Raw genomic sequence first — 20996 nt, forward strand, 5'->3', positions numbered from 1 at the left:
TCATGTCCTGCAAGTTAAAAGAAAAGATGATTTACATGAAATTCCATTTGGAGTGCATCAGTTTGCAACATCCTGCCCCTTACTGGAGTGGTGATGCATCATTGGGTAGAATTTGCCCATTAATAGAAGCTGATCTTTGTCACAATCACTTTTGTAATGTTATCAAACTTTATTTAGGATTTCAAATATAACTCAAAAGAAACTAAAGATTGTTATTATTCACTTAAAGGAATTTGCTAAATATTAGCTTTTTCTAATATGTTCTTTAAAAAGTTATCTATTTTTAGATAAAATACTTCCTATTTGCCAAAATCCTGAGTCTGTACAAAAGGTTGACAACTTGAGTCTGACTTTACTCCCCAGCCTCACTTCTCACAACTTCTTGCCTTGTTCCTTGTACTCCAGTTGGTAAACCAAACTTCTGATTTTTCTGAAAACAAAATTCTGTTTCACCTTACTGTTTTCGCTCATGTCTTCCTACCTATACCCTGGATGCTTTTTACCCAACCTTCAAAACCCAGTTCAGGTCTCATTTCCAATAGTAAGTCTGCCTTGGAGCCCCAGCCAATAAAAACTGCCTTTACATGGGCTAACCTGGTGGTGCAGTGGTTAAGTTTGGGTTCTCTGCTTCAGTGGACCGGGGTTTGTGAGTTTGGATCCCACGTGCGGAGCTATACACCACTAATCAAGCCATGTAGTGGTGGCATACCAGATACAAAATAGAGGAAGATTGGGACAGATGTTAGCTCAGGGATAATCTTCCTCCCCCCCAAAAAAAACAACCCTGCCTTTATCTTTGCCCCCCTCATCTTACATTTTAGCATTTACTATCACTTAATATGTTTTACTGTAATTCTCTGTGTATTATCTTTTATTCCCAGTAGATCATAGGCTTTGCAAGAGGAGAGCTATAACCTGACTTTATAGTCCCATTTCCTAAGAGTGCCCTTCTCCTCATAGGTCTTCCCACATGTTTGAATTAAACTGTCCAGAAGCCCTTAAATAGGTTTATAATACCATCTAGGGTATTCGTCTTTTGAGATGAATTATATGGTTACAAGTTAATATAAATAATTAAATGTCACTGTAAGAATATGTCTTTAAATTTATAAAATATCTGTATTAAGTGAATAGAAAATATAATTTATGTCACCTTTTATTGATGATATAATTTCAGGTGTTAGTTTCTTTGAGCAACAAAACAGTGCTTTTTTACAACTTTTAATTTTGAGATAATTGTAGGTCCACATAAGTTGTAAGAAAAACAAAGAGATGTCATATGCTCTTCACTTACTTTCCCCTAGTAGTCTGTACTTCAATGGGCATTTAATTTTGTATCAAAGTATTTACTTGAAGTATATATATATACATATATAAAATATATAACTATATACTCTATACAAGAACTATAAGTCATTAATCTAACAATTGTCAAACAAAATTCTGGTGCTCCTTTCCAAAAATACTTTTATAGGCAAACTTGATCATCTTCACCAAAAAACAGAGAACACTGGAGAGATTCTTCGTGAAAAATAGACAAGCCCTCTAGACTCGAGTCCCTCAGAAGGTCACTCTTACATTCACAGATGTGTATAATAAAGGCAGTCATTGTCCATTACCCACAAGATTATCAAATTATGACTTACTGCCATATGATGTATCCAAAAAATTATTTTCAGAATTTGAAAGAACTTTAAATCATCTAGGTCGTCCTGCTTTCTATTTTAAAGCATACGGAACCTTTTCAAGCTAGCCTTAATTAGTTGCAGAGTGGGAAAAATCATTAATTGATTAATGGATTCTTTGAATACTGAGTTTCTATTTTGTGGAAAGCAGAAAGAAACCCAGTTGTTTCTGAACTAAACATGGTCTAGTATGTGTAGGCACTCTCAGAAATAATTGGTCAAGGATTTGGTAATATTTATATCACAACATTTTTCCTTTTGCCAACTCAGTCTGTTACTGTAGCTTAATCCCACTACTTCTCATTCACCTTCAAAAACCTTGGTTTATTCTTTGCTAAAATAATCCTTCATTCCTTTTCATTCTAATAATTTCCAGTTACAAAAGCATACATAGAGAATACCTTGCAATTTACTGGCAGTATTTACTTGCCTCTTGGGCAGGCACAGTAAATAGCAGCCTAAATATTTTGCCCCAGATTTCTACTGCCTGCCTTGCTCTATATCTTCTGCTTGTGACATAAAGTACATTAGATTTCCTTCTCTGAGACTCAGACGTCATCCTCTGTGGCATGCCTGTTAATGACTATTATCTTGATGAGTCACTTTGTCAGATGGTTTTCCAACAGGATGCCTTGTGGGAATGGGAAGGAGGGAGGAGATATGATGTAGAGGCAAAATAGTCAGAGATCGAGAGCAAGAGAGTCTGGAAGCCAGAGGCTTAGGAGTTGGGTCCATCATTACTGACCCATGTCCCTTTATCACCTTATGAGTGAGTTACATAATCTCAGTATCCTCCATTTGTTCATCTGCAATTGAGACTAGTCATGTCTCCTTAGAGGACTGTTGTGAGAATTAAAGAAATAAACTACAAGAAAGCACTTTTTAACATATGCAAATAAATGTGTGTATGTATGCGTTTGTACCTTGAAGGCAACTACCAGCATAAGGGAAAGGGATGTTAAAAATAAAAGTAGTGTCTCCTTCACCCTTCACAAACTTTCCTTGGTTTGAGCTTGTCAATTGACATCTGTCTGACTCTATTAGCGAGAGGTGTGCTGTGTTAGGTCAGAGGTTTCCTACAGGACACATGCACAGAATGGTCCATGGCACGTAGCTCTGGCCCAAGTCTCTTTAGTTATGTGAACTTCACAATGAGGGAACTCAAACATTTCTGTTGATCTCCACGTGGCTCATCAACCTGTGAAGGAAAGGAAGGAGAGAAGGCGTTCATATCTTGAGAACAAGCCACTCTTTTCCTATGGGAAGAGTATAAACATACAATTTGTTGACCAAATTTACTCTGGTATTTCCTGTGATAGGTAATACATGATAAATGATAACGTATGATCAACTTTCAGATCTTATGGGCTAAGCCAGTGGGAATTTGTATATTCTGCTCAGAATTTAGCTAGCTTGTTGAAGAAGTTCCAAAATCTAGAACCCCTAAAGGAAAACTTCCCTCTGTTAATAATTAAGGAAACACTAAGCACTAGGCAAGTTCTAATTATTTTATATGTATATCTGATTGAATCCTCATAAGATAACAAGGGAGGTACTATTATGTTGCCCATTTTACAGATGAAATTGGGACAGAGGCAGTTTAGTGACTTCTGCCGTCATTCACCAATAAATGCAAATCTGGGATTCAAACCCAAACACTCTGGATCCAGGTGCCTTTGCTAATCACAACGCTGCTTCTCTACTCTGAGAAAGCTTTCCTAAGAGTGACAAAATAAGAAGGAGTTTTGGTACCTGAGGTCTTCTTAACCTAAAGTAGTTTGGCACTTCTGAGTAGAAGATCAAATGCCTTCCTTATAATTACCTACAAACGTTTCAGAGAAAATTATCTTTAGATGCACCAATCAAAACTTATGTCTTAGGGGAAAGGGTCTTGTCTGTCAGTTACTAATTCCCTCAGTTCTTCATTCTTTCCAGGAAAAAGAAAAAAAAAACACTTCAACAATGCTGATGGATTTTCTCCCAACCCAGAGTAGTGATTCTGCTATTTTAAAGACAACATGGATGTTGGGATTAGTCTGTCTGTATCTTAGAATGTCGACACATTTGCCAAAAATGGATTTATCAGCTAAATGTAGCCAAGAGATTTAGTTTATCTAAGTGTCCTACAAAGAAGAAATAGTTTACCACTGTTTTTACAGATTGAGGTAATCTGACATATTATTGACATATGCTGTAGATTTAATTTAATACCATAGTACAGATGTGTGCTCTGATAAGCTTTTGTGAAATCTGGGCTAACACGAGTAGAGTTGTTTCAATATTTATGGGGTTGAAAATGCAGAGTTAGCAAAAGAAGCATTTTAATTAAAACAATATTTCCCCCTATATACACAGAGTAAAATGCAGAGAATTCTTTTAAAGACTTACTAGTTGTTTGCATGTAGTTGCTGGGTTTTTAGTCACATTGAAAGAGGTTGAGGGGTTTTGTTCCAATTTTTTTTAATCTTTTGATTTTTAAAACCATCAAAAAATAAAATTAATAGTTTCCTCTGATTTTTCCTTCTTTCAACTAAATTTATGTGACTTTTTAAGTTTAGCATTTTTTAATTATATGTTTTAGGTATCCTGGAAATAACTTCAGTGGAAATAGGAGTTGTTGCCGTCAAAGCCATTAACAGCAACTATTATTTAGCCATGAACAAGAAGGGCAAACTCTATGGCTCAGTAAGTATTCTGCTTTTATTTTCAAAATCTACTGCAATAAATCATTACCACAGTTTTGGAATGTTTCCCGCAGACATTGAATAGCTTTGTTATCATTCTCTTGCCAGTAAATAGAGCCACAGTGAGCTGGTCACCAGCGTTTCAAGAGCTGGCAAGGCAGCTCTTCCAACTCTATAATCTCCTCTGTTGTTCACCCCTTAGTCTGCCACACAGGCTGTTGCTGGCATTTGTCAGTCAATGCTAATGTTCTGAGCTAACTGACCAGACTCTCACGGAAGCATCTAGTCAGATTGGCACGGGCGCTGCAGACAACTTGTAGAAGAATCATTGCAAACAAAGATCTTGAATTGAGAAGAAAACCATATACTGTGTGTGTGTTACAGCTGAAGCTAAAACAGGGTCTCGGATCTTATGTATTCTATTAAAATCTGAAATGGAGAGACATATCAACAAATTCATCCTGCTGTGTGCCATTCAAACTCCAGAATTTTATTTACCCAGACAATAGTCATTAATTCAGTTATGGAGCTGGTATCAAGCCAGTGCTTTGGGTACATACATCCCTGTGTTCCATAGCAAGGATTAAGGGATATCACTTTAAAATGTGAAAATAAACTTATTTTGTTGATTAGCATAAGGATGATTGCAGTGCCTGCCTAGAGTCAGCAGCTCTCAGACTGGAGTGTCGGCATCACTGGGAGGATTTGCCAAAACACACTCTCAGATTTTCTGATTCAGTAAGTCTGTGGTAGGGGCTAAGAGTTTGCATTTCTAACAAGGTCCCAGGTGTTCCTGATGCCACTGGTTTGGTAACCACAATTTGAGAATCATTGAAAATTGATTCCGTCATTGGTCTGGATATGGGATAGCCTTGCATTTCAATTATATCAGGTCCAGTTACAGTTGGGGAGCCAGGCGTTCTTTGGGTTGGTCCTTGTGGCTAAGGTAAATGCTTTTGAGGTGAGGGTGGAGTCAGAGGAATTTTAGTTAAGCTTTTCCATTTACATTGCTCTACTCATGAGCCTAGAAGAGTAATGGACCTTGTTTAAAATGTGGCTCCATGTAGGGGTTCGCATATCACTTTTGAGGCATTTTTGTTTTCCTTTTCAATGAACATGCCCAGGTCCCTCCTTAATCTACTATATCCAGAATTACTGGGTAAAAGGACCAGGTATATATCTTTGAAGAGATGCTGATACACACATACAGTCAAAACCAATGCTTTAAAGCCAGCTAAAATGAATTTAGATTGCGGAAGAAAAACATGAAAATTCTAATTGCAATAAAAGATTAAAATAATTTTTAATTGATAAAGTATATTTCTTTAAAAAGGTGACATCAAGGAGAAATGGATAACCCTCAAATGAAGTGTCATAAAACTGCTTAATACTTTTCCTCCCATTCCCCCACTTTTTTCACTTTCCCAGCACAGCTCATGTACTATGCCTATGCTTCTTCTTGAGCTCCAAGGTCTGTGGCATTTCATTTTATCTCTTTACCTAAAGTAGACACCCAAGAGCTTTCTATCACATCACCCCATTTTAATTATGTGCAATGGCACTTACCAGATATTTCTCTCATTATGTGTTTGTTGTTGACTGTCTTTTCTCAGTAGATTGTGAATTTCAAGAGAACAGTGTCTGCCTTGTCCCCCACCATTTCCCCAGCACTTAGAACCATATAGGGCACAGGGTTGTGCACTGCATAAAACTACCTACCTCTCCAAGTAGCTCAGCCCATCACACACTATGCTCTCCATGTCCTTGTTTTCAATCATTCCTAGACTCAGAGTAAAATTTACTGAAATTCCAAGTTATGGAAAATTATAAATAATTTACAAAATTGAGAAATCTTGTATTTGGAACAGAGGAAGACATCCCCCACTCCCACCCCCGTGGCCTCTCGGTTATCTAGAACTATTACGCGTCTGCTATAAGATCTGCTTTCTTATCAATGTGTGTATATTTATTATGGATTTATAGGTAGATAAAGTTTGCAAACTTGATAAGCCCACCTTTTTCCTGTAATTCTATTCTTTTCATGGGACTCTGGTCATTACTCTGAAAAGAAGGATTATAACACTATTCTTTATCATTGACTCATCACAAATACTGTTAGTGGAATGTTTGCATTTCGATAACCATTCTATGCACTTAAACCATGTCATATTTAAAGTACACCAGCTTTTTAAAAGGGTCCCAATATGTGGTTATGATGATCAACTAAAATGAATCATGTGCTTCAAATGTAGAAGCTGTTTTGTGGTTATGACTTTTACTCTTCTGTTATTGAAAGTGTGTGTTAGGTACACAACTTATGCATAAATGGCAACAACAAATAAAACCCTTGAACTGGAGGTCTCTGGATGGTTTGTGTCAAATGGAATAAAGTATCATCACCACAGAAATAAAAGATTTTGTTTTTCCCTTGCAGAAAGAATTTAACAATGACTGTAAGCTGAAGGAAAGGATAGAGGAAAACGGATACAATACCTATGCATCCTTTAACTGGCAGCACAACGGGAGGCAAATGTATGTGGCATTGAATGGAAAAGGAGCTCCCAGGAGAGGACAGAAAACACGAAGGAAAAACACCTCAGCTCATTTTCTTCCAATGGTGGTCCACTCGTAGAGGAAGGCAGTGTCGGTGGCTGCGATAGAACCAAAGGCTCTTGTGCCAGGAATAGTTGGTATTCTTCATGAAGACAGTAGCTCAATGGCACAGATACATTGCAGATGTCTGCTTGCTTGAAAGAAAGGAAGTCTTTGAAGGTTTTTGTGCTCACTGCTGACATATGATGTTCTTTTCATTAGTTCTGTGTCATGCCTTATAATTGAGATGTAGACAGATCAAATGAGATGGAAGTTATTCCTAAGCAAACAACATTGTGGCTGGGTTTTGGTTAAGTTTAAGTTTTGGTTTATGTTTTTGTTTTGCAACCTCTGAGATAGAACTTAAAGAACACAGAACAATCTGTTGAATGATTTTTGGGAAAGTTATTTATGGCATACGAACTCATATCAAAGACTTTCATTGCTCATTCAAGCCTAATGATTCAATGAGCAGTAAGACACGCGAGCATTTACTGGAAAGCACTTGGGTCATATCACATGCACAACCAAAGGAGCTTTGGGCGTGGCATCATGGAAGAATTGGATAGGATTAAAAAATGTAAACATGTTAGTGTGAAACTGTTCTAACAAAACAAATACTATGGTATGCTTGTGCATTCTGCCTTCATCCCTTTCTATTTCTTTCTAAGTTATTTATTTAATAGGATGTTAAATATCTTTTGGGGTTTTAAAGAGTATCCTCAGCAGCTACCCTCTGATTTACCTTTTCTTTTTCTTCAGCACACTACACGCATGTTCATGACAAAGTGTTTTTAAAACTTGGCAAACACTTCATGAATGGGAGATGAGATTAGGAAAGCAGTGCGAGTGCCCCACATGCTAGCCTTTGACTTAACTTGCACTTCTTCTGTAAGAATCGACAACAATAAATATGACAGTGCTGTGGCATGTCTTGAGTGAGAGATGTCTGCCATCATTTAAAAACATACACCACTCCTAAGGCCTCCTTTCCTAAGAAATAGACCAGAAGGCCAAATTCTTCTCTTTCAATACATCAATGGGTCTCCAAGAATATATTAAAAGAAAGAAAAATAGTTGTTAAATACATTTTAGTAGCATAGCCTCATTATTAACTAACAATTTTTTGCCATATGTCACAGTGGTAAGTGTTTAAGAGGCTGTCTGCATATATAAGAACCCTTTCTAAGTCTCACATAGTGCATCTCCCCCAAAGGAACTATCAAGGAATTTGGTATGAAGTGCAACTCTCCCAGGGGCTTAAACTGAGCAAATATATTCTGGTATATGTGTAACCATATACTGAAACCTGTTCAAGCTGTATGATCTAGTCTTTACAAAACCAAATAAAACTTATTTTCTGTAAATTTAAAGAGCTTTGGAAGGTTCCATAATGTAGCCCTATGGAAATTCATTTTGTTAGAGCAGGTATAGAAAACAGTACATAAGAGTGTACCAGTCATCATCACATTGTATTCCACTAAATAAGTACATAAGCCTTATTTGCAGTGTCTGTAGTGATAAAAAAAAAAATGTAGAAAAATACTGTTTGTTCTAAATACTTTAAGTGATTAACTATAAGATTATATTGATGCTGAAGTTTTATCTTCATATTTCTTGTTTTGAAAAGGTCAGTTTATTTTTATTGTTTGGACAGTATTTTGGTACAAGGGAAAGACTCACTAAACGCATCTTTTTACTAAAGTTTAACCTCTAGACAGGCTGGTGTTTTGTGATCCTCTCTTATAACTTAATTGTGTCAATGCTTAACCAGCTCTTCCAGTTAATCTGTTATTTAAGAATTAGCTTTATTAAGAAACTTTCCCATAAAGTAACCCCATAAAAGTTCATATTTTTCTCATTCCTTAACAAAGGTATGACATTTCAAAAGAAATGTGTGTTTCGGCTTATGACTAGTTTCATGGTACGTGGCTTCCAACTTGCTTTTTGACGAATAAGATTCTAAAAATGTTTCATTTTTGTGGTTGGAATTTGTATGTTAAAATTTAATTGGTAACTGAGTCTGAGTGCTATAATGCAGTGCATTCCTATCAGAACTAGATTATCTTTGTTCTTTTATTTTAAAATAATAATTACACCTGACACATGAACATGGACCACCCACAACCAAAATGAAATGTTTGGTGAAACAAATACAGTATTAGATGACCACGGTAACAGCTAATAGGGCACAAACTGGATTCGTGTTTCACATAGCCATTTAGATTACCAAAGAGACTATGTGTAAACAGACATCATTGTAGCACTCAAAACACTAAAACAGCTTCTAGCAAAATGTATCAGAGCTTGCAGAAACCAAAAATAGAAAACATCTCCCTCACCCTGCACCCCAACCACCGTCCCCCCAACACACACAAGAACAGAGATAAAGACAGAAACAGTGTGGTAAGGAGTAAAGAGATTCTCCTGCATTTAAAAATGACGTCTTTGCTGGATATCGAGATAGAATTCTGGTAGCCTTTGCAGCTGGACTGTGCTACTGAAGGAAAAGCAGTTCCAGCTCTGAAAGCTGTATGTTAAAAAAAATCAACACAATTTGGGGAGCTCTGCCTGTGTGGGAAGTGTGGGCCCTGGCCACGGTGTCAAGGTGTGTCAGCCACAACTGGGTGTCCATCTGAGTGTTGGTTCCAAGGAGACTCCTCGTAAAGATAGGGAATCCCTGCCTCCTACCTCCCGAAAGGCTGAACAGTGTATAGTATGTTACATTTAAATAAATCAATAAAAATGCTGCGAAAAGAAAATAAAAATATTGTTTTTGTTTGTTTTATTAACCTAAAACTATACCTGATATAAGAGAGAAGCTCAAGTGTGTGTATGGCAGGATGTGGTTAAATGCCCCAGAGCCCTAAACAACAACAGAAAAAAACCTCACTCAAACATTTGTAAGGTTTCTTTAATGTTTTACATGTGTGAGTCAGCTATCCTTACTCTAATAACAACCAAATGCTTTCGATTTTTCCTAAGTATTCAGGCCCACCTAGTTTACACAGTGGATAAAGAAGGATGAATTGAAAACAAGGATGGCTTGTGAAACAATGAAAGACTTTTGAAAGAAAGCCAGGAGGCTGCAAAATCTGATTTCAAGAGGATAGAGACGGCCAACGAGTTTGATTTGAACAGGAGAGAGAAAAAAATATATAATAAAGCAAGTTGGGTCCAGGGCCAAAGCAAGGTTATGGACACTATTTAAATAGATCAGCATTAATGCTGCACATTTCTAATAATTTTAATGTAGTTACTTCAGAGTTTATGATTATTCAGCAAAAAATAAAATTTACCTTTTCCTTACCAGGGAAGTCCAAACTTTATTTAAATAAAGTTATCTGTAGGAAGCCGTGAAATATTTAAGAGAAAATATCTAGTGCATTCGAAGTAACATATTTACATGCAAACAAATACCACGTTGATTAAGAATTCTTGTTATCTATTTCACTAGACAGGGCTTTTGTAACTGAACTAAACTGTAAGAATAAAGGAGGGATATTTTCAAAGGACACTGGAAAGAAACGGGAAACTCTTCGTTCCACCAGAACTGGGACCCAAAGCAACTAAGATTGGCTGCCTCACAAGCACTCATGTCCTCTTTTCTCTGATTGGCCTTATTTACTTGGCTACTGCTTGCCTCTAATTTACTTCTTTCCAACTCCAAACCCCAAATCTCTTTTCCTAAAAATCCGAAAATGGAAACATCCTCGATGTAACTTATTGGCCAGGTTTGGGTAACATACCAACCTCTAGAGCAATTGGTATGGCAAAAGATATGGGCATTGTGATTGGCCAAGCTTCCATCACATGACCACAGAGTGACAAGGTGCTAATTTTGGCAGTCCACACCATTGGAACTAGTCAGGAGCAGTGTACCAAAGAAAGGGCAGGGCTGGGCAGATGCAAAAACAAATCAGTTCTTAACTACGACTAGTTAAATGAGACTACTAACTTAAACCCAGCTATATTCAGGGCCTTACTCTTGGCTTTAAAACAAAACAATCTTTCCCTTTTAAAATCTCACATTTTTCGCTAATTTTAATTAGGTTTCACCTATTTGTTCAAATCAGAGAGGTCTCAAGATCTTTCTTCTTTTACGCATCTTTAACAGGTTCACAGCAATTCTGCAAACTTCATAGAATGATCATTGAGATGAAGGCACATTTTCACTGAAAAGGTGGTCCTCCCACTAAGTGTCACCCTATATCACAACATGACATTCTAAGTATTTCTTTAAGTTTATCCCAAGAATATGTACTAGTGTTTTCAAATATATCAACATGTAGAAAACATCTGAAACTCAAATGCCATTCATTTTCTAAAAATTGTAAGAAAGAAACAAAGAGAAAAAACTTGCTTTGTATCTTTTCCTATGCCTTGTATACATTCAATAGGAGACAAAAGAAAACTTTATAACATGCATTTCTCTTTTCTTTTGCTGATAAGAAAATAATAAAACTCAAAAGGCCCTTGCAAGTAAATAAGCTACTGAAAAAACCTTTTTATACACCATGTATTAATTAAAATGGAATAATCACGATCCAACTAATGAGATCAAAGGAATTGGTCTCATTCCTAAGTGGCTAACAATGCGCCTTTCCACGTGGCTCCTTCGTGATAGCAGAAAAGAGCAACAATTCCATACTCAAAGAGGAAAGCCATATGCCAGCCATATACGCGTGTGGCATATATTATTTTACACATTTTTATTATCCTCCACAAAAAAGCCTATGTTCATTTTTTAATATAGGCAATTGCATCCTCTAGAGATGAGCACAGCAAATGAAGAATCAAAACACCCCATGTTCCTCATTACAACTGTAAATTGAACATATGCCTTCCTACAACGTAGGCAGTGACCCCAGCTGTAGACTAACCAACTACAGTAAGGCCTCAACCCTCCTAAAGTTTGGTTTTAATTACCTTATACACATCTTAAATGCCTAAATCATCTTACAGTTTTCTAAATTATTTAGTTATCATTTCTGTGGTCATTTTAAGCGGCTGACAATGCAAATAGTCTCAGAGAGGTCCTTCAATGAGAAGTAAATTAAAATCAGTGTTTCACGAGGTATTATAAATCAAAACAAGAATGCTTTTTATGGTTACAGGAAGCATTCAAGTTAGGGGTCAGTCATCAACTCAACATTAAAAATATTTTAACATCCGGTAATTAAACATCAGACTTTTCAATAACTTTTTTTTTAGTAACACTATCAATATGTTCAGATATCAGTGACATTTAAGCCAATATCTATAAAAATGACTTAAGAAAAATATCTGTTTTTAGGGAGCTTTCCAACTGAGAGAAACACTGAAAAATGGCATTGCATAAAAGTAAGGATACAAATTATATCTTATTTGTTTTTCTGATAAATTGAATATTGGATGTAAAATTCATTTTACAATGCAAGCTTACCCTCAGGCAGGTAACAAAAGAACTGAATAATATTTTTTTAAATAGTATCTTAAAGTCAGTATCAGCAACCATTCCTCCTCATCTTACCCTAAGAATCTGCATTCCATCCTCCAAGATCTCTTAAGAAACAGTCATATCAGCATATTTCAACTGCAATAGTTTATCTTTCTCATTGTCTTCTTTTTTAACTCTAGGTAATACTAAATAACTATATGCAATCCACTTCCGTTTTAGACTCACAGGAAAAAGATAGACTTTATTTAGACCACTACCTACTTCAGCTGCTTCAATTGAGTAAAGACCCCACAGTAACATTAATAGAGATTGCTGGAGGCAATTAATATGAGGGACTTGGGATTACTGTTACATTTCCCTTTCTATTTTTTTAACGTGTTTCTCTCTATGCATATAAATATCCCATAGTGATAAAATCAATGATTCCTAATCATTTAAATTATTCATTCCTACTATCAGGAAAAAAACCCAAAATTTAAACATAGGGCCTGTTACGGGTTGAAGTCTTAATCCCAGTACCTTAGAATGTGGCCTTATTTGGAGATAGGGTCCTTGCAGATGTAAGTAGTTAAGATGAGGTTAAACTAGAGAAGAGTGGACCCTAAATCCAATGTGACTGGTGTCCTGATAAAAAGAGGGAATTTGGACACAGACATGCACATAGGGAGAACACCATGTGATCATGAGGGCAGAGACTGGGTGATGAGTCTAGAAGCCAAACAACACCAACGATTGCCAGCAAACCACCAGAAGCTACTCTCTCTCTCAGCCTTCAGAAGAAACCAACCCTGTAGATAACTCGATTTCAGGCTTCTAGCCTTCAGTACAGTGAGACAATGAAATTCTGTTGTCTAATACACCCAGGGTACGGTACTTTGTTATGTTAACCCTAGGAAACGAATACAGAGTCTATAACTTAAGACTCACAGAACTCATAGTTAGGGATTGTCTGACACATCTGGAATCACAAGGCTTTCACGTCACTATACCAGAATTATTGGACACCAGCCTTCATACTGAGTAACCTTAACAACTCCTAACTCATGTCCCTGTACATTGTACAGTTTTGTTCGAGAAATATTTACTTAATCAACCCATAGATTTGCGCAGTATCCCCGCAGTCATGTCATGCTTTTCCCCAAAAGTTTATTGTGTAGTTTGCCCAATGACCCTAAATATGATAGATTCAAATAAATGCGTTTGACCTAAGTCTCATAGCAAGTTAGATGACTTTGACGTAGGCCAGAAAATTTAGTGAGGAATAGACATCCTTTTGGGAGTTCTTGTTTTTGTAAATCTTGACCTTCCCTGCTTACTACAGGAACAACAATAAACAAAATCAAAATAGTACATACAAATATAAATTTATTTATGTTAGCCTCTATTAATTCCTGATAATTTACAATTTTTATGAATGAACACATCTCTTAATAATGATTTTTATGTGAAAATATTTGGAATTAGACTATAATTAGAAGCCATGACTATAAAATAATGGAATTGGCAACTACGTCAAAATTTATGCCTCTAAATGAATATTTCCCACTTCAGAGTAGCACATTAGAAGACTATATTTATATTAATAGTATTTTTCATCTTAGAAATTAGATATTCTCTTCACCAGTTCCTACCTCCTTCCAAGGCATGTTTTGATGCAAGTGACTTTCCATTTCATTGCATCCATGGCAGTTTACACCAGAAATAGGTATCTAGACTTACACTAATTTACAAGCCTATCTTTCGTCTTTTTAGTCTTAATTTTCCCGGTAGAATTACAGAATCAACTTTTGAATCCAAATATATTACTGAATTGGTTCCTATGATCCTACTGTGTGCAACCACAATGAGTAGATAATAAAGGTCCCTCTTCTCCAAAAAACTTTAGTAAATCTATTCAGAACCAACAATGTATAAAACAATGGAATGCTTGCATTATGTACCAAAAGTCTATAAGGACATTTTGTAAATATAGACATGTTTGCCAAATCTTCTCTCCTAATTTGCTTAGTCCTCTTTCTCTGATCATTTACTGGTGAAACGAACAATATCCAAGATTCCTACAGTGCTCAATATTTTATCCTCCTTTCTTTACCATCTCAACTTCCATCTTCATTTGTATAACTAGTAGTTAAACAAGCAAGGAGCTCCCTAGCAGGCCTTCAACAACATAGACCTCTGCTACAGAAATCACTCTGTGCTAATCACTCTACGGTAACTCAGTGCTAAGTCAATGCTGGATCTAACCACAGGAGCACTCAACCTTCAAAATATCACAGATTGGTCCTGGGACACAACATAGTCCTGTCACCAGAAAACTTGTTCAAGATTTGTCTCCCATATCAGATGCAGTAAACTAGTTGAAATGTTGATCTCTATCATTCGACTTTTATATCCTAATTTTATAAATTATAAAATTGAGGTTCATTTTCTTTCTCAGAGCTCACTGCCAGGTAATGAATGCAGGTCTCCTGACTCCAAAATCACTCTCCCCTCCATTATATGAGCATTCTACCGGAAAAAAATGTTGTGTCAAATTTTCAGAAATGTATTTCTAAGGATAATGAAAGTGTTTCCTTTCAATGACATGTCTCTCTTTATGGATAATCTTTTAGGAGGAGTAGCTTGTACTTATGAATCAGAGAGATATCATTTTTAATCCTGGCTCTGCCACTTTCTAGCAGTGTAAATTTAGAAAGTTATAACATTTAAGATAAACATGAATAAGAAAAAACTTGGATAGTAATTGCTAATGAGGCAGTAGTAAGGATTGAATGTTATCATATTTGTTAACTGTTTTGTATAATGACTGGCAGCAATAAGTGATCAATACATGCCGATTTTCTGCTTTTTGGTAATTTGTGAACATTTATAAGAAAAGTCCTAATGTGACAAAACAGTGACTGAGTCACCTTCAAAATCTCCACATTCACTCAAGAGATTTCTTCATTATACAGATTTCAGGTTCAGTTTGTGCATTAGGCATATTCTGCACTGTGTAGCCACCTACCTTCTGTTAAATTCTTAACCTTTTTGTAAATAAATTGGGAAATGAGAAAGAATATGCCTGTCGTCTTTGTTTCCAAGAAAGCAACTGAGCTTTTAGAATCCCACATAGTAAGTGAGTGGTGCCCTACCCAGATCCTCTTTCCAGGACCTAGACACTCATTCCCTAGTGTTGAAGACAAGTTGCACGCCCCCTGCTGTGGCAGCCTTGCCCAATGAAGCTCAGTGTCTACTGTGAAAGCCTTGCCTCCTAGCTCAATTGGGGATAATTTGATGGGCCAGACCCTGTGAATCAGCTGAGACATTTGTTGTGACATCATTTCAGATGCACGTTTTTCCCTCTGCCCAACCTTCCTTCACCCCTCACAGGGTCCCCAGAGCACCCCTCCAGTAAACTTCCTACATGCAAATCTCCATCCCAGAGGCTGTTTCCTCCGGAACTAGATCTAAGACATCCTGTAAGTACACTTTGTTTTTAAAATGGGGACAATTTGACGTAGTTACAGGAAACCAGCTACACCTTCTTCTAAATGATGGTTGCCTCAGTTTTAGCTGAAACTGCATGCAAGTTTAACAAGTCCACTGGAGAAACCTGAGGACATACAACACTTCCTAGGAATAAATAGAGAAGGGAAGCAGCAGGTTTAGGACTAGTCTGGGGAAAACCAAAAGAATAAGAAGAGTAAAAATGATAATTGTCTAAAATCTTTCTCTTTTTCTTTTATGAAAGAACCAGCAGAGAGAATCTGTGACAGACACAGTTCTGTTGCGGAAAATGTAATGGTTAGAAAAGTGTACTGAGACATTTCAAAAGGAACATTCCTAAATGTTTCCTTATAGAGAAAAAAAGTCGGTACGAAGGGCAAATGAGAGACGTGTGGGTATATGAACTTCACTGTAAGACAGTTCATTTCAATTTACCATGAATACAAAAAGCAAAGGCTAATATTCTCGAGATTAAGAAATGTTGCTTCCCCTCCAGCTTCTGAGACCTGTCTAAGCATTTATATTTTTGTAACGAAAATCATTGATAACAATTTGCTCTTTTTTTTCCTATGCACTATGTTGAAATTCCTTTACCGGGAACCTCAAACATTATCATCCAGGGCAATTCCCTATTATTATGTTGGAAATGGAGCTTAATTTTTGGTTTCCAATTCCAAGTCCCAAGAGGGAACTAGATGTCACAGAACAAAATATCACGCAATGAGATCCGATACGAAAATCTGTGACAGTAACCAGATGTTTCCCTAACAATTACCACATAGGAAAAGCCAGTCAAAGAAATGAGGTACAACGCTTCTCAGAAGTCAAAGGGCATCCACATTGTTATTTAGCATGTTGGTATTTGCCAGTTTACATTCTGATGAGCATATCCTGGATGCCTCTGAAGAAATACAGAATAAAATGCAAAGTATGATTATTTCCATGAAAGACATTTTTAAAGAAATTATTCAAATAGGTCCAAGCATTGTAGCAACAATAAAATTCAGTGCTCAATAAAATATGAAGCAGAGGGAAACAGGTTCTTAATTATTCTTCTAAAAACCTCATCATCGTCATTCCTGCCCTCACATCCTCCCATGAACTGCTTTGCCATTTGTGAGGCACAAGAAGAGGCAAAAAGAAGAGAAGTGGCTTATGAGACGGATGCTCAGCTCAAAGATGAAGAAGCAAAATTAGAGCTGACCAAAGAACAAGAAGACCAACTCCCTTTCACCTCAGATACCTTTCATGACCAGATCCCTGAGTCTTCGTCCTTGGATTGGTTCTTCAACATCAACATCAAGTTGCCATTTCAGGGAGCAAATGATTTCTTTCAGAACAGATACCCATTTGGCCTCTTGATATCTAGTTTTGACACTATGATAAAGTTATGGTGGCCAGTGGTGAAACCAAAGAGGAAAAACAGAAACACTCTCCAGACCCAATGGGGATGCTCTAACCTCCATGAGACAAGGGTATTTGTTTAATGAATTAGAGGAAATATTTCAATAACCAAAGGTCAGAAATAGATCACAGGATTATGAAGTGTTTTGATGTAAAAATAAACAGATTAAAATAAGTCTTAGAGGTAGTCACATAGTATAACTAACAGTTTGACCCGAGAAAACTTAAAATATATATTTAATTCAGCTTATATGTGCAATGTTTCTTTCCGAAGGCTCTAAAATATTATGTGAACTAGTATATTTTAATATTAATATATATGAGTTTAACATAGAATAAGATAATTTTGGAAGTGTTTTAAGTTCTAAAATGTATCCTTGAATTTTTTCAAAGCTCTCACTCTTCATTATATGTAAGATATCACTGGGTGGCTAAAATACAATATACTACAGACAGGTTGTTTTCTTTAATTCCGAGTTTGCTAATAAATCTTAAATTAGAAAAGCATATAGTGTTCCTCTTTTTCTACTTTCATAAAAATCTTTGATGAAATGTGCATTTGTCTTCAGTACCCTCAATATGCCAAATGCAGGAAACAGGGGACCGAGTCAGTTTGGAGAGAAAAAGGCCCAGATCTGCCTCTCTGTGATTTTCTGAAATTTTTATTTGGTATGTTTATTTTAATTGCTGCATGGCATTCCATTTTATAAAAATACCACAATTTACTTACTCATCCTCTAAATGATGCTCATAGACGTTGTTTCTAAATTTTTATAACCACTGATGCAGTAAACATCTTGTACAAGTCCTTTCATGTACAAGATCAAAAGGCCTCTTCAGTATGTCACTAGAGGTGAACTCTAGGTGTGAGCATCTTTGAATTTTCACACATATTGTCAAGTTGCTGTCTAAAGTGACTCCAAAAGAAAAATTTTTTAATTTTAACATAGTTTGTGTTTTCGTGTCATTTTAAAGAAATTCTTCCCCATCTTAAAGTTGTAAAGCTTTTCTCTCATAAATATTTCTAAAAACTTTGAAGATTTCTTTTCTTTTATATTTAGATTTTCACTTCATGTGGCATGTATTTTTATTATAGTGTAAGATATGGATAAAATTTTATTCTCCTCAATATGGATAGCCAATAGGCTCCCTATTTACTTTTAGGTCGACCTCTGTCATGTATATAGGATGACTGTATATACTTTTTCATCCAAACCAAAAAGCTTTTGAAATTGAAAGGGGCGTTATTAATAATTATGCTCAGACAACAGGCATAAGCAGGAACAGACCCAGGAAAACTGGGACATTCAGTCATTTCACTTATAAATCAAATTCAAATATGTGTATGAGTCTACTTTTTGACTACTTAAGTCTCCTTGGTTAAAACTTTCGTCTATTCCTACAGCCGCAACACACAGTTATAGTGATTAAAGGGTTATAATGTCAGATGGTTTGGGCAAGTTTTAACAAAATTTTAAGAAAGACAGAATCTCATAGGGTAAAAACTATTTCATATAAAGTTCAGATTGGGAAATGATATTTACAGCATATAACACAGAAAGTTTAGTGTGCATATTATATCAAGAACTCCTACAACTTTCTAAGAAAATAAAACAATTACAGACCACTTCACACCCATCAAAACAAGAAATATTAGAAATTCTGATAACACTAAGTATTGGAGAAGATTTGGTGAAATGGAAAATCTCATGTGCTGTTGGTCTCTTGGAAGTCAGAGGGGAAAAAAAGAACAATCCACTCAACTCCTTCCTAACCAAAAATGTTCCAAAATGCTTCGTGGCCCGTTTCTATTCTATGTGAGTTTTCAGATCACCTTATCTAGTTCCTCTAAAAATTGTTTTTGTTCCATTTTTCTGGGTGGTTTTCCTGCTCTCAACTGCCTATATCAAGCTTGCTTGCCTAAGACAGTATAATGAATTTAAATTATTGATAACATTGCTTTATTGCACACAGGGAGAAATGTGCTTTACTATCCTAAGGGATAAACATGCCATAGACAATTTGGTACCAAGATGGGCTTAACAAAAAGACGCAAGGAGCAGTGTGTTGCAAGTGAGGGAGCTCAGTTACCTCAAGTTGTCCTCTAGTATCACAATGGTCATTATTTTTTAAGCTTTTAAATTAAATTTTCGAGATACTTGTAGATTCACATGAATTGTAAAAAAAAAAAAAAAAAGAAAAAAAATACAGAGAGATCCTGTATATGACTTTACCTACTTTTCCTCCATGGTAACATCTTTCAAAACTATAGGACAATATCACAACCAGGATATGGGGATTAATAGAGTCAACATAGAGAATATTTTCATTGCCACAAGCACCTATCATATTGCCTTCTCATATTGCCAAGAAATAGATTCTCTATTTCTATAATTTTGTCACTTCAAGAATGCTTCATAATGAAATCATACTACACATAACCTTTTGGAAGAGGAGGAGAGGAGAAACAAGGAGAGGCCAGAGGAGGGAAGAGAATGAAAAGAGGAATAGGAAGCATCATTTTGGGATTTTGATCCATTTGTTCAAAATGCATAGCTTAATTAGGGGAAATGAATTTTTCCATTTTTCTCCTTCTCTTGTTTAAACAAGCTTTCTACCTCTTCTTGTATATTTAGGTTTCCTCCTTCTTAATTATGCTTCTGCCAATTGTCCTGACAAGTTTGATGAAGGAAAGACTCAAACTCTAAACTCTAGTATCAGCGTCCTCTCAGTTCTACTTCTAAACCATGATAGAACACCAGCTATTCCAAGGAATGTGCTGGCTCCTATTCTTTTCATACACAAGCATGTACTCTAGATGCAGGAATTGGGTATCTCTTTCTTGCTAATTCTCTGAACATGTATTTTACCATTCTCTTCCATGCTCGCTCCTCTCTAGTACCTTGTTCTCACTACTTCTCAAACCCACAAGCAGGAGGCACCTCACGACTTTTGTACTTGCAGGTCCTGCTCTGTGGGACTCTTTCCCCGGGGTATCAGCGTCGCTCAGTCACTCTTTTCCATCAGAGCTCTGCTTAAAGGTCACTTTTCAGAAAGGCCTTTCCTAACCATTATATAAAATGTTTTCTTACATTGATTCATTTTTCTGCATGACACTTAATATCTAACGTATATTTATTTGTTTAATCTCCACTGGAATTTAAGGTCTATAAGGGCAGATTCTTTTTTCTCACTTGTATCCCCAGAACTTAGACTAGCTCCTGGCATGTAGTTGGCAAGCAAATATTTGTTGAGTGAATGAATCAATAACTGAAAAATAGAATTTGCATGCCCTTGGAATGCTTGTACATCCCTAGAGATTGGGCAAGAGATCTTACATTTGCATATTTTTAAGGTAGTGAAATTCCAAGGAAACGCTTGAAAACAATCACAGAATTAACAGCAAAACAAAGGAGGGAATCTAAGCTTTGGATCCTGAAGCACCCCCATGAAGGCTCTGGCAGTTCCCTACTTTGGCATTGTTATCTAGATTTTGTTTTATCATCTGCAATTCTTGCATCTATTCAACATGGTGGAAATTTCACAGATAGAGCTTTTTTTAACATAAAATTTATAGCAAGAGTTGGCTTCCTCAAATCAGATCTAAACTGCCTCAAGAATAAGCCTTCCCCATAGTATCTTGGCATTTCCCCTCCCTGCTCCAGTCAGATCCCAGAAGCAGAAAGGTGTTCCAAAGTGAAA

General features: G+C 36.3%; 1 protein-coding gene across 1 annotated transcript in view; it reads left to right on the forward strand.

Annotated features, from left to right (window-relative positions):
* FGF10 (fibroblast growth factor 10) overlaps positions 1–9729 on the forward strand; it is a 77671-nt gene extending 67942 nt beyond the window's left edge. Inside the window, exons 2-3 of the mRNA XM_001498109.5 lie at positions 4267–4370; positions 6804–9729. Of these exons, the coding sequence (XP_001498159.1) occupies positions 4267–4370; positions 6804–7001 (302 nt within the window). The 3' untranslated portion in view covers positions 7002–9729. The remainder of the gene's footprint in view (positions 1–4266; positions 4371–6803) is intronic.
* The last annotated feature ends 11267 nt before the right edge of the window (positions 9730–20996 follow it).

The sequence above is a fragment of the Equus caballus genome, chromosome 21 (genome assembly GCF_041296265.1).
Source record: "Equus caballus isolate H_3958 breed thoroughbred chromosome 21, TB-T2T, whole genome shotgun sequence".
Classification (NCBI taxonomy): domain Eukaryota; kingdom Metazoa; phylum Chordata; class Mammalia; order Perissodactyla; family Equidae; genus Equus; species Equus caballus.